The sequence below is a fragment of the Oncorhynchus gorbuscha genome, linkage group LG12 (assembly GCF_021184085.1).
Source record: "Oncorhynchus gorbuscha isolate QuinsamMale2020 ecotype Even-year linkage group LG12, OgorEven_v1.0, whole genome shotgun sequence".
In the NCBI taxonomy this organism is placed as follows: domain Eukaryota; kingdom Metazoa; phylum Chordata; class Actinopteri; order Salmoniformes; family Salmonidae; genus Oncorhynchus; species Oncorhynchus gorbuscha.
Genome location: NC_060184.1, coordinates 72,078,233 through 72,091,031, shown reverse-complemented (window position 1 = coordinate 72,091,031; position 12,799 = coordinate 72,078,233). Strand labels below are relative to the sequence as shown.

At 40.1% G+C, this 12,799-nt stretch overlaps 1 protein-coding gene across 3 annotated transcripts; it reads right to left on the bottom strand.

Annotated features, from left to right (window-relative positions):
* Nucleotides 1-653: 653 nt before the first annotated feature.
* Nucleotides 654-12,521, bottom strand: si:ch73-173p19.2 (V-type proton ATPase 116 kDa subunit a1). Of its 3 annotated transcripts, none has more exons than XM_046290863.1 (20): nt 12,289-12,521; nt 11,375-11,453; nt 11,165-11,262; nt 10,202-10,330; nt 9,971-10,083; nt 9,679-9,805; nt 9,449-9,531; nt 9,270-9,363; nt 6,708-6,920; nt 6,442-6,592; nt 5,586-5,719; nt 5,177-5,337; nt 4,991-5,084; nt 4,503-4,621; nt 3,899-4,106; nt 3,471-3,575; nt 3,214-3,291; nt 1,966-2,083; nt 1,418-1,589; nt 654-1,225 (listed from the first exon to the last, which is right to left on the bottom strand). In XM_046290863.1, the coding sequence occupies exons 1-20, from the start codon at nt 12,403-12,405 to the stop codon at nt 1,141-1,143; spliced, it is 2,478 nt and encodes an 825-aa protein (XP_046146819.1). In that variant the 5' UTR covers nt 12,406-12,521; the 3' UTR covers nt 654-1,140. The 3 variants fall into 3 exon arrangements, with proteins under 3 accessions (XP_046146819.1, XP_046146820.1, XP_046146821.1); XM_046290864.1 differs by having other exon boundaries at nt 6,843-6,920; XM_046290865.1 differs by lacking the exons at nt 11,165-11,262; nt 11,375-11,453; nt 12,289-12,521 and adding an exon at nt 10,649-11,074.
* Nucleotides 12,522-12,799: the final 278 nt, after the last annotated feature.

Genomic DNA, 12,799 nt, shown 5'->3' with positions numbered 1-12,799 from the left:
AATTAGTTTATTCAAGAAAGTATTTATTTAGCTGAAGGGATAGGGTTCAACTTCCCTTGAACCCAAAGACATACAGTATTATTACACTCTTTAAAATGAATATGAAACCTTTTGCAAGGCAACAGATACACTGATTGGTTTGGGATTTGAATTTCAATGCATGAAGCATGTACAAGAATAATCCCTACAGACAATCACAACAGAATAACATTTCCATGTTTTATCCCAATACATTTCACAGATATAAACTGAGTGTACAAAACATTAAGGACACCTGCTCTTTCCAATGATATAGACTGACCAGGTAAATCCATGTGAAAGCGATGATCCCTTATTGATATCACTTGTTAATTCCACTTCAATCAGTGTAGATGAGACAGGTTAAAGAAGGATTTTTAAGCCTTGAGACAATTGACATAGATTGTGTGTGTGTGTGCCATTCAGAGGGTGAATGGGACAGAAACAATATTGAAGTGCCTTTGAATTGGCGTATGGTAGTAAGTGCCAGGCTCACCGGTTTGTGTCAAGAACTACTATAACGCTGCTGGGTTTTTCACATTCAACAGTTTCCCCATGTGTATCAAGAATGGTCCGCAGAGAACATCCATCCAACTTGACACAACTGTGGGAAGCAGTGGAGTCAACATGGGCCAGCATCCCTGTGGAACGCTTTTGAGGGCTTGTATTGTCCATGCCCCGACAAATTGAGGCTGTTCTGAGGGAAAAAGGGGCAGGGTGCAACTCAATATTAGAAAGGTGTCCTTAATGTTTTGTACACTATTGTTGGATCTAAATATTGTTCATTGTTTTTTAATCTAATTAAACTCTTAAGACATTTTAGGAAGTAGATGCTCAACTAAATCTCCTTATATTTATTGTGTTCTTTTGACAATTCTTCTGTTGCCGAATGTAGCCTACTTTTAGAACCATGACTGACTAATAATTGCGTGCTGCCATCTTGTGGCAAATGCTGCACCTTGCTTGCACAGATTTTTCATTCCATGGCGACAGTTATAGAGTACGATCTACATACCGAAAACAACTTAATGTGATCAATGACTAACACAAAGACATATCAACATAAACAGTAAATGCATATGAGAACGGACTCGTAGCAATAACGTGTTTCCCTATCTGAAGTCACTGCATGGCTCTCATCCTGTCGAAGGAAAGCGGTGTGAACTTGTACCCAGATCCTTTGTAGAACTTGTTTTGGAATTCAACCCTGTAAAAGACAAATGAGACAGAAAAACACAACCTTTGGAAGTATCATTCAAGTGTAATTCACTTGTTATATTCTTTACATAATTGCTGCTTCAGTTGTGTCAATAAGCTCAAGGTCTGTACGTGGATGGAGTGCTGCAGAATCCAAGTGTGCGCTTGCAGATGCATGTGTGTTTGTGTCGCTTGTCCCTACCAGTGCAGCCGTAGGGCGTGGAGGAAGGCAGAGAGACCCTCCATGACCAGGAGAATGGTGACTGTGAGGACAGCGAAGGCAGCAAAGGTCACTGCCAGCAGAACAGAACCCATCCCCGAGGTGACCCTCAGAGCCACCTGCAGAACCATCTTCCACAGCACCTCAGACAGCTCTACACAGACAACATGCACAGGAACATAGAATACAGTTAAATTAATTTGAACATAACAGATGACGGCAGGTATCCTAGCAGTTCGGAGCGTTGGGCCAGTAACTGAAAGGTCACTGGTTTGAATCCCTGAACCGATTAGTTGAATAGCCTGTTAATGGCCCTTGAGCGGGGCACTTAAGAGCATCTGCTGAATGACTTAAATGTAACTACTGATTTTTTTAAAATCCTGGAATGATTGCTATTGAAGTTTATTCCATACACCATCTTATGTCATACTTTTCACTATGGGGATCAGAAAGTCGAGGGGAGGCAAGGTCATAACCATAACAGCCACATGGATATAGCTTTTATTGTGTTGTGCAGAATAATACACTACCAGCATGAGCTAGACTGAGAGCCCACAGGCGGAGGTAGGAGGCTGTGTTGGAGATGCATCCAAGGCAGTACTCGATGGTGTGGATGCCCTGGTACACGAAAATGTCAGCCATACTGACCTGCAATGAGACAAAGGCTTTTTTCACACCAAAGAAAAGTGAAAGACAAAACAGTAGAGATAAAAACCTGGTAAAAACAGTGTGCAGGTGAGGTTGGAAGCCCAAAAGTGCTGATATGAAAACGACATCACAAATATAAGTACAACAAAAACAAGTTTCTTGAAATTAGTTAAACAGCATATTAATTATAATTGTACATAATGTAGTCAGTATACAAGAAACACTGTGTGTGTGTGTGTGTGTGTGTGTGTGTGTGTGTGTGTGTGTGTGTGTGTGTGTGTGTGTGTGTGTGTGTGTGTGTGTGTGTGTGTGTGTGTGTGTGTGTGTGTGTGTGTGTGTGTGTGTGTGTGTGTGTGTGTGTGTGTGTGTGTGAGAGTTAGGCTACATAGAGGGGATTATTGAGTAGTTTGGTTCATCAGGCTGACCCCCTTTCTTCTCTTGAAGTTATTGAGGGATGATGAGCTTTTGGCAATGTGAAGATAAGGATTCCAGAGTATGGTACCTCTGTGTCTGAGAGAATTGACTCTGAGGTGCGGCAGTTGGGAAGGTGAAGGTTATTGCAGTGTCTTGTGTTATATAGATGGATGTCAGAATGAACCTGGAAGAATCCATTGAAAGGTAAACTGTCTGGGAGGTATGAGTAGTTGAAGATGAAAGTTAATAGTTAGTCTTGCACATGTATTTTGTATGATGAGTAATTTGTCTGGGTAGGAGGCATATGTACAGGCCTAATATTACAGTAAATCAGATATGGGTAAATGAAGCTATAGTATAGAGTTAGGAAGCAAGCCTGATGAACCAAACCACTAATCTTTCTGATGATACCTACAGATTTCATCACTTTGCTGCAGACAAATGTAATATGATATTTCCAGGATAACTTTTCATTACTTAGAACTCAGAGGAAACTAGTGAATGTGACTTGTTCCATTTCATTGCCACCAATTGAGATTCTGGCTCTTCTATTTTTTAAAAATATATTTATTATTTACAACATTTCTAATTTTTGCTCTTTAATACAATAAAGTTGTATTTTTAACATTTAATGGCGTTTCCATAAACATATAACTATGATACATTACAGAACATATTTTCTGACCATGTATATTTATTTATAAACAGTGACTTACCTTCTCTTTCCTTTTATCTGAAGCCTCTTGGTTGGAGATCCCAAAAACCTGCATGGGAAGCTTGTTTGTTGAGGGCTTCTGTTGGAATCATTTTTATATTAAGTTTCATTAAAATATGTATTTTAATGGCAGTTATAAAAGGCAGGAACAGTCTACTTACAGAGTACACATTGACAAAACAACAGCCTTGTCAATCCAATACTTTTAATCACAAACGTCTACTTATAAAATGCATTATTCTAATCTAGTTGACTTACCAGCTTTAATTGCTTGTGTTTTCTATACAAGAGCAGGGGCTTGGCAAACAGTAGCCAAGGAACCATAAGCACAGCAACAACCACCAGAAATATTTGCACAGGTTTCTGTATAATAGAATGTTTAAAAAAAGAAAGAAAATGACAGTTTTTGCTTAGAACTTAATGCATAGCGAGGTTTATGTTGCGTCTGGGCATCTATACTTTTTTTTGTGTCCAAATGCATACGTTAAATTGAAATAATTTCTGTGGTCTCCTTGGATGAAAAATATGATTACATTATGTCACTTAGCAGAGTATTCTATCCAAAGGTCTTAAAGTACAGTGAATGCATACATTTGAGTATGTATATGTTTTCCAATCTGGGAAATGAACCGGAAAATTATATTTTAAGAACCCATGATATTTTAGATTGAAGAAACCCATTGTACCTGTGTTCTGTAAAGCACAGTACCCTCAGAGCTGTAGTCGAAGAGCATCATGTTGATGAAGAGGAGCAGAATGCTAGGAGCAGATTCAGACTTCATCACTACACACCACTTGTAGAGGATGAGGAAGATCAGGTATCCAAACAGAGACAGCATGAAAATCACCTCTGGAATGAACTGCAACGCAACATCCTTTAAGTTTCTGAAGAATCTGCAATGAAACGATACAGTTGGAGGCAATTAGTTGGCACTCCATTTTAAGTGACAGTGTATTGGTTCATCATAAACAGTGCTATACAGTGTTTTTGTAAGTGCTGTATTTCTCCTGGGAAAAACACATGTACTTTTCTTTATTACCCTGTTACTCTCACATGTCATTATCACAGTAATATTCCTGCCTCTGTGTTAGTATTAAGGGCTTGCCAAACAGGAAGTGGCGACAGAGTTTCCTATTCACTTTCAAAGGAGCTAGGCGGGGGGTGGAATTAAATCCAAGAGGAGTAGTCGGCGGCGCTCCTGAAAGCCACCTGGCGGAGAAAATAGGAATCTGCTCTATTTTGGCGAACTTGGCGAGTTTCGCTTCCTTTCTTGAACACCCTTTACTTACATGTAGTTCACCAGACTCAGAGTGACTCCAAAGAGCATGTGGGCCACTCCCATGATTACAGACATCTTCATCTTGTAAGAGTTCAGGAACGACAGCTTATTCGATGCAATATTCCAAATCTGTATCAGACATCAGTTTGAAATAGAAAAAGTTGGATCAGGTTACATTGTATATAAGATCATCTTTAATTAAAGAAGTTAAGTAACTGCATCCCAGCTGGTTAATAACTTAATACTCAAGCATTTATAATACACACAATAAAATGCACAAAAGAAACAAAACCCAGAATAAAATACACTGAAGGAAAGCCCACCTTACTGAGTAGCAGAGAAAAGCACTTTTCATGACATATGAACAGTAACATAATGACAATGAAAACAATGCTGTTCACTTTTTTTTCACGACTGTAAATAGAGATAAATATATTTGACCCTTTGTCCTCAAATCTATGTGGGCTTAGATGGTTAGAAGAGTTTGCACACACTAACCGGGTCAACACCAAATGGGTAGGGATTGCCAGAGTAGACTCCAGACACCAGGGGGTCCAGATGAAGATGGCCAGAGTCATGCAACGTGTCATTACTGGGGGGAAAGAACAAAATGAACCATTTACATTCTTATTCCAACTCATTTGTTACAATACTATTACAGCTTTAATGACGGAGGAAACTCACGTCCACGGTCCGTGTGGATGGAACATGGGGCGGACGCTCCACGAGGACCCAAAGACGTTGAAGGACTTGGAGAAGCAGTCGTTGTAGATGAGGCCAGTGTATATGGAGAAGAGGCCCATCAGGAATATAATGTAGCGTCCATCCACCAGCATGTCAATCAGCTGCAGGGACGGGTAACTAACGTTACAGTCAAAATAATGCACCGCATTGTCTTTCAATGTTAGTGTAGTTGTAACACCCTCATGTTTTTTTTTTTTTTTAACGATTTCCACAAACATTTTGTACGACATCACTTTTACAGCTTCAAAAGTTGACTTTTCACTAGTGGCACTTAAACAACATAATTGACTTGACATATACTATTCATCCTCAGGGCTCAGGCCATCCTCTGACAGAGTGCTTTTCATACCTCGTTCTTCAGCTTCCTGAAGTGTTCTTGGTGTAGGATCAACCATAAAGCGAGCAGAGTCATGACGAGACCGTGACCACAGTCTCCAAACATGACCGCAAACAGGAAGGGGAAGGTCACCATGGTGTATGGAGCTGAAAAGATATTACATTCGAACAAGAATTCAATAGTTGTGATCACTGCCAAAACGACTTTGGAGGGACTTCTCTCTTTCTTTACAATATTACCAACAGCTAAAAAAGGAAACAAACATAGGCTAATCAGATCTGGGTCAGTCACATTATGTCATTAAGGGATCCTGAGTGGCGCAGTGGTCTAAGGCACTGCATTACAGTGCAAGAGGCATCACTACAGACTGGGTTCAATCCCAGGCTGTATCACAACCGGCCGTGATCGGGAGTCCCATAGGGAGGCGCACAATTGGCCCAGTGTCGTCCGGGTTAGTTGAGGGTTTGGCCTGGGTTGGCCGTCATTGTAAATAAGAATTTGTTCATAACTGACTTGCCTAATTAAATAAAAACACATTTTTTTAAAAGTCAAATACTTCTAAATACACACATAGTATCTTAATTTGAACTAGTTTTCTACAGCAGGAAAATAATCCTGCAGCAATGTGGATTGTAACGAATGAAAATGTTTGTAGAGGTAGAAACATTTTTCATTAAGGAAAATCAAGTCTGAAATTTCTATATGGAATTACAAACTTCAGAAGCCTTTTAATCCTCAAATACACTACAGGTTTTACAGTTCCAGCATTGCGAGAAAGTTCTCCTGACACAGGGTGATCAAATGGAAGTCCCCAAACTGCACACTCCAATGTAAATCAAGCGCACACAGGAGATAGTGGTGTTGTTACCTGGGTTTATTTCCTGATAGTTGCCGACCCCATAGGCATCAATAATGCTCTGGAAACCTGAGGTAAAGGAGTTAACCCTGTTGAATGTTGGGGGTGTCTGCTGGGTTTGGATTCTGTTCACGACGGGGCTAAGACTGGAGCCGCTCTGCTCCTAATGTTAAAAAAGCACCAACACACAGAAAGATAAGCACACATAGTTCATTTAGAAAAATCTGCATGTTCACACCCTGAATGCTTAGTAATTTAAGTAAGTTTGGGAGACTTACTGATCCATGTATCAGTGCAGTGTGCACAGAGTTTAAGTCAGACACTGGACACCAAATCTCAGCAACAATCAGCTTCTGTGTAATGTCTATGTTACACAGGTTCAATGTGTGATAGATGGCCATCATTTTCTTTACTTTAGAGGCCCACTCCTGGAGGTTGGCTGCTGCTGCAGTCAGAGTAGTCTCACGGAACTCCTCCGTCCTCTTCAGGACCTGGCAGAAGATGAATGACCAGAAAGAAAGAAAAGTGTTTTGTTTTCTTCCATCCCTCTAACCTCTCACTTAAAATATTGTTCTACTTCCATCTGTGACATTACATTGGGACTAATTCAAGCAGGATAGCAAAAGTCCTGACATATTACTGACATATAATGTACAGTTGAAGTGGGAAGTTTACATACACCTTAGCCAAATACATTTAAACTCAGTTTTTCACAATTCCTGACATTTAATCAGAGTAAAAATTATGTGTCTTAGGTCAGTTAGAATCACCACTTTATTTTAAGAATGTGAAATGTCAGATTAATAGTAAAGAGTGTAACGTCGGGTGAGTGATGAGTGAGGAGTCAAATGCAGAGAGCGAAGTGAACGGGGAAAACGCTTTAATGTCCTTCAAAACGTAACAGGTCCAAACATGGGTGAATGCCCTAAAACACTGGCGCTAAACAAACCCAAACCCTAGTTACAAACACTGGACAGTGAAAAACAAAAACAAACAACAAGGAACAGGTGAAAACAATTAGACAAAAACAAACGAAAAGGGAAAAGGGTGGCAGCTAATAGACCGGCGGCGACGACCGCCGAGCACCACCCAGGAAGGGGAGACACCTTCAGTGTTATTCGTGACAGAGAGAATGATTTATTTCAGCTTTATTTCTTTTCATCACATTCCCAGTGGGTCAGATGTTTACATACACCTAATTAATAGCTTGGCCTTTAAATTGTTTAACTTGGGTCAAACATTTTGGGTAGCCTTCCACAATAGGTTGTGTTAATTTTGGCCCATTCCTCCGGACAGAGCTGGTGTAACTGAGTCAAGTTTGTAGGACTCCTTGCTCGCGCATGCTTTTTCAGTTCTGCCCACATATTTTCCATAAGATTGAGGTCAGGGCTTTGTGATGGCCACTCCAATACCTTGACTTTGTTGTCCTTAAGACATTTTGCCACAACTTTGGAAGTATGCTTGGGGTCATTGTCCATTTGGAAGACCCATTTGCGACCAAGCCTTAACTTTCTGACTGATGTCTTGAGATGTTGCTTCAATATATCCACATAATTTTCCTCTCTCATAATTTTCCTCTTTCATGATGCCATCTATTTTGTGAAGTGCACCAGTCCCTTCTGCAGCAAAGCACCCACAAAACATGATGCTGCCACCCCTGTGCTTCACAGTTGGGTATGGGTTTTCGGCTCGCAAGCCTCCCCCTTTTTCCTCCAAATATAACAATGGTTATTATGGCCAAACACTTCTATTTTTGTTTCATCAGACCAGTGGACATTTCTCCAAAAAGTACAATCTTTGTCCCCATGTGTAGTTGCAAACCGTAGTCTGGCTTTTTTATTGCGGTTTTGGAGCAGTGGCTTCTTCCTTGCTGAGTGGCATTTCAGGTTATGTCATTATAGGGCTCGTTTTACTGTGGATATAGATACTTTTGTACCCGTTTCCTCCAGCATCTTCACAAGGTACTTTGCTGTTGTTCTGGGATTGATTTGCACTTTTTGCACCAAAGTACTTTAACCTCTAGGAGACAGTACTTTTGATGGCTGCGTGGTCCCATGGTGTTTATGCTATTGTTGTTTGTACAGATGAACGTGGTACATTCAGGCGTTTGGAAATTGCTCCCAAGGATGAACCAGACTTGTGGAGGTCTACAATGTTTTTTCTGAGGTCTTGGTTGATTTCTTTTGATTTCCCTATGATGTCAAACAAAGAGACACTAAGTTTGAAAGTAGGCCTTGAAATACATCCACAGGTACACCTCTGACTCAAATTATATTAATTAGCCTATCAGAAGCTTCTAAAGCCATGACATAATTTTCTGGAATCTAAGCAGTTCAAAGGCACTTAGTGTATGTAAACTCCTGACCCACTGGAATTGTGATACTGTGACTTATAAGTGAAATAATATGTCTGTAAACAATTGTTGGAAAAATTACTTGTGTCAGGCACAAAGTAGATGTTCTAATCGACTTGCCAAAACTATAGTTTGTTAACAAGAAATTTGTGGAGTGGTTGAAAAGCGAGTTTTAATGACTCTGACCTAAGTGTATGTAAACTTCAACTGTATGTATTAGCATGAGTACCTTCATTTAACTAGGCAAGTCAGTTAAGAACAACTTTTTATTTATAATGATGGCCTACCCCGGCCAAACCCTAACCCGGGCGACGCTGGGCCAATTGTGTGCTGCCCTATGGGACTCTCAATCACGGCCGGTTGTGATACAGCCTGGAATCGAACCAGGGTCTGTAGTGATGCCTCTAGCACTGAGATGCAGTGCCTTAGACCGCTGTGCCGCTCGGGAGCAGCCTCATTGTCAAAGTGCTCTATAATGAACTTTTACCAATCGAAGGTCTTCAATGCGTGTGTTGACGTTTGTTCTCATTTCCTTTCTTGCGTACGCATTGTTGGGACATGGATACATGCTGGCATGAAACCTGAAGTAGAACATAATATTAATATTTTTGGCTAATTTACTTATTTTCAAGGCTTTTGACATACTCAAGGGATCTTTTCACTCACCCATCACATAGCTTTCTGATCTTTCCTCTGATCTGGTCTCCTTGGACAAATACTACGAACACATCCTTCTTCACTGGATCCTCCTGTGAGCATTAAACAATGTTTGTTTACTCAACACGCATCTGCAATTATAAGCTAATGAACAACCTTTTTGTTTAATGGTTGTTTGCCTTTAAATAGAGGAGATCCTCATGTTTGAAGATGTGCTTATTAGTGAACCATTTCCTTACAGCCATGTTCTCCTCCTCATGGGGCTTGATTTCAGCATGACGGAGGACAAAGTTTCCATGAAACAGTCGCCACAGGATCTTTTCGAAGGCAAGGAAACGTTCATGCTTGATGACTCCTGCAACAAACCTGTCATGGGGATAGAAGAGGAAGGCATCAAATACTTTACTTGGTTATCAGATTTCTCTACAACCTGATAGCAACCTGAAAATGGTGGTGGCCCCTACTTTAAACCAATTCCAGTGTTTTTTTTGTGTGGTTAGCCTGACTAGTAACATTAGGCTAATAATTCACCCAAGTTTCAGGGGTCCGTTGGTGCTGGTGTAACTGGTGCGTCGGCATGTCACCCTGGAAGAGTACACCGACTCTTCAGAAGGAAGCTCAGAGATGGAGAGCTGGGACTCAGCCTATAGGCACAACATGAGAAGAAACAGGACTGTTTATGCTATCATTCTTTCACGATATTCTTCTTTCCATCACAGTATTTGTTAGGAGGACATACGTCAAATGCAGTCAGTCATTTACCTCCTCAAAAAAGTCATCAGTCATCTGCAGGAGATGGTTGATCTCCATTAGTTGAGTGAAGTTCTGCCTGAGGGTGTCTCGGTTTGCGTTGATCTCCTTCAGCTCCTGCTCCAGTTTATCAAATCTAGACTGTAACATACATGGAGAAAAGGGGATCCCAACATTAGTTTATTGTATTAAACGGTAGTCTTTGGACTAACTTGGTATAAACAAGTTACATTAACATCAAACACATTTTAACGAAAACCAATAACTAGCCTACTGGGTTTGCTGCACTCATTATGTCTAGGGGTCTTAGGCCCAGCTACATGGTCTGTAACCTGACTCGTTATGTCTAGGGGTCTTAGGCCCAGCTACATGGTCTGTAACCTGATTTGATGTGTGCATAAATGTGAGACATAAGCATATGCGACCAGGTGTTCAGTGCTTGTGCCCAGAAGACCTTACCTCAGGTTCAGGGCCAGCTCAGCCATGACTCCCATCATCGGCCAGTCCAAGCAGATCAGTATCCGTTCAAAGTGGTGACCCAAAGTAAATATATACAAAAAGAAAACTACAAAGAGGCAATGCCTAAACTAAAGAGGTTAACCAACACAAAACAACTCTAAACAAGCCGAGAGGCCTCTCGTCACACATTGCCAATCAATCCTGATTGGCACCACCTGTAGTGCTTATCAAGGGTTCCTGGTAGAGCACAGACCGTGACCTGGTTGCTGCTGCCAACTGGGGATGGAGTGTTTAAGTGCATCCTGGTAGTGTGTTTGTCTATGTCCTAACACTAACCTTCCACCCATATCATAACACGAATCAAGCTAGACTTTAACATACATGGAGAAAGGGGGATTGCAAAATGAGTTTATTGTATTAAATGATTGTCATTGGCCTAACTTGGTATAAACAAGTTACATCAAACGAATGATGACACGGCTGGGAGAGAAGCAACTATGAGAGCAAGCACCTTACCTCTAAATCCAGAACATCTCGTGGAACAGGTATTGTCTCACTGGTAAAGTCTGCTGGAATGGGGATGTTTGATTTGACAACCTCCTTTTCCAAGAACCCTAGTAGAAATGAGCCCAATGTTTATAGAGGGGATGTTCTAGGTATTTATTTAGAAGAGGGGCATTTGTCCAGAGTCCTATTTAAATCTTCCTTTAAAAAACACATACTTACGAAGAATTCTCTCCATCTCCTCACATTTCTTCACCTCCTTCACAAATCGGCGCTGAAAGGCGACTGTTCCAGGATTTAGCTAAAACATATGCAAATATATACTTAAATTGGTTGACATTTCTTAGGTGTTAGTAGCCTCGGTTGCAGTTTAAATAATGATTTTGCATGGTGAATGTGTAATTGTTGGTTTGTGCACAAACATAATGAAATATTTTTGGGGAATGCTTTTTACAGGCAAAATATATGAACCTTAATGTGAGAGGGGAATCAATGGACCTACACATGTATGACACAGTATCTCCACATTTCACATGTTATTTGTCATTGGAACGCACAAGAATTTGGATAGGTTAAACTTTTTCCTTTAATGACTCCATATTATTTAAACCTACAGTTTTAATGACTATATTATTTCAACTTACAGCGTTAATGACTCTATATTATTTAAACGTACAGTGTTAATGACTCTATATTATTTAAATGTACAGTGTTAATGCCTCTATATTATGTCAACTTACAGTGTTAATAACTCTATATTATGTCAACTTACAGTGTTAAAACTCTATATTATTTCAACTTACAGCAATGTGTCAATATTAAGCCAGTGTACATGGTGGAATCAATATGTAATAGACTGGCATGCAGTTAAACGGATTTGACCTTCATACCATTCGCCATACTGTGCTCGGTTTAATTTGGGCTATTTCAACTACAAAGGTCTTTGTTTATTTTATTTTGTTAACTTCTACTAATACCCAATACTTGAAAAATATTGAAAAAGTCATACGGGTTAAAAGAAAAAGTCATACAGGTTAGACGATTAACCTCAAATGTAAAGAACTTTCCGTTAATATAGTTTAGTTATGTACCACATTTCTATAAGTTTCACCGGAAATGTGATTGTTTATACTCACATCTTTAAATTGCACCAGTCCTAGATGCCCAAGCTCATTGATGCAGTTGTGAGCTGACTCAGTTTGGAAAAACAGCTGGACAAGACACATCTCTTCACTCCGAAAAAAGGAATCCATATTTTAGTCAAACCTGTCCGGATTTGCCTTATCCTATAACAAAACCACGTGTTGTGCTCTTGGAATAAGAACCTTCACAGCAAGCACCTCACATGTCTGATACAGGCTAGACTACCCTTCAATGTTTCTTTTGAAGGGCAGCCCAAACATGAAATGGAAAGAGTGGTTGTGTCATCAGGATCAATAATGACACTGCTGCTGTGGTACTCACCAACACCACATGATATACTGAGCCTGTGGGCTGAGTGAGCCATAGAGATTAGCCATTTAATAAGCCATTGAATAAGTAAACCATGTTATAAACCATGTTATAAACCATGTTATAAACCATGTTATAAGCAATGTTATAAACCATGTTATAAACCATGTTATAAGCCATGTTATAAACCACGTT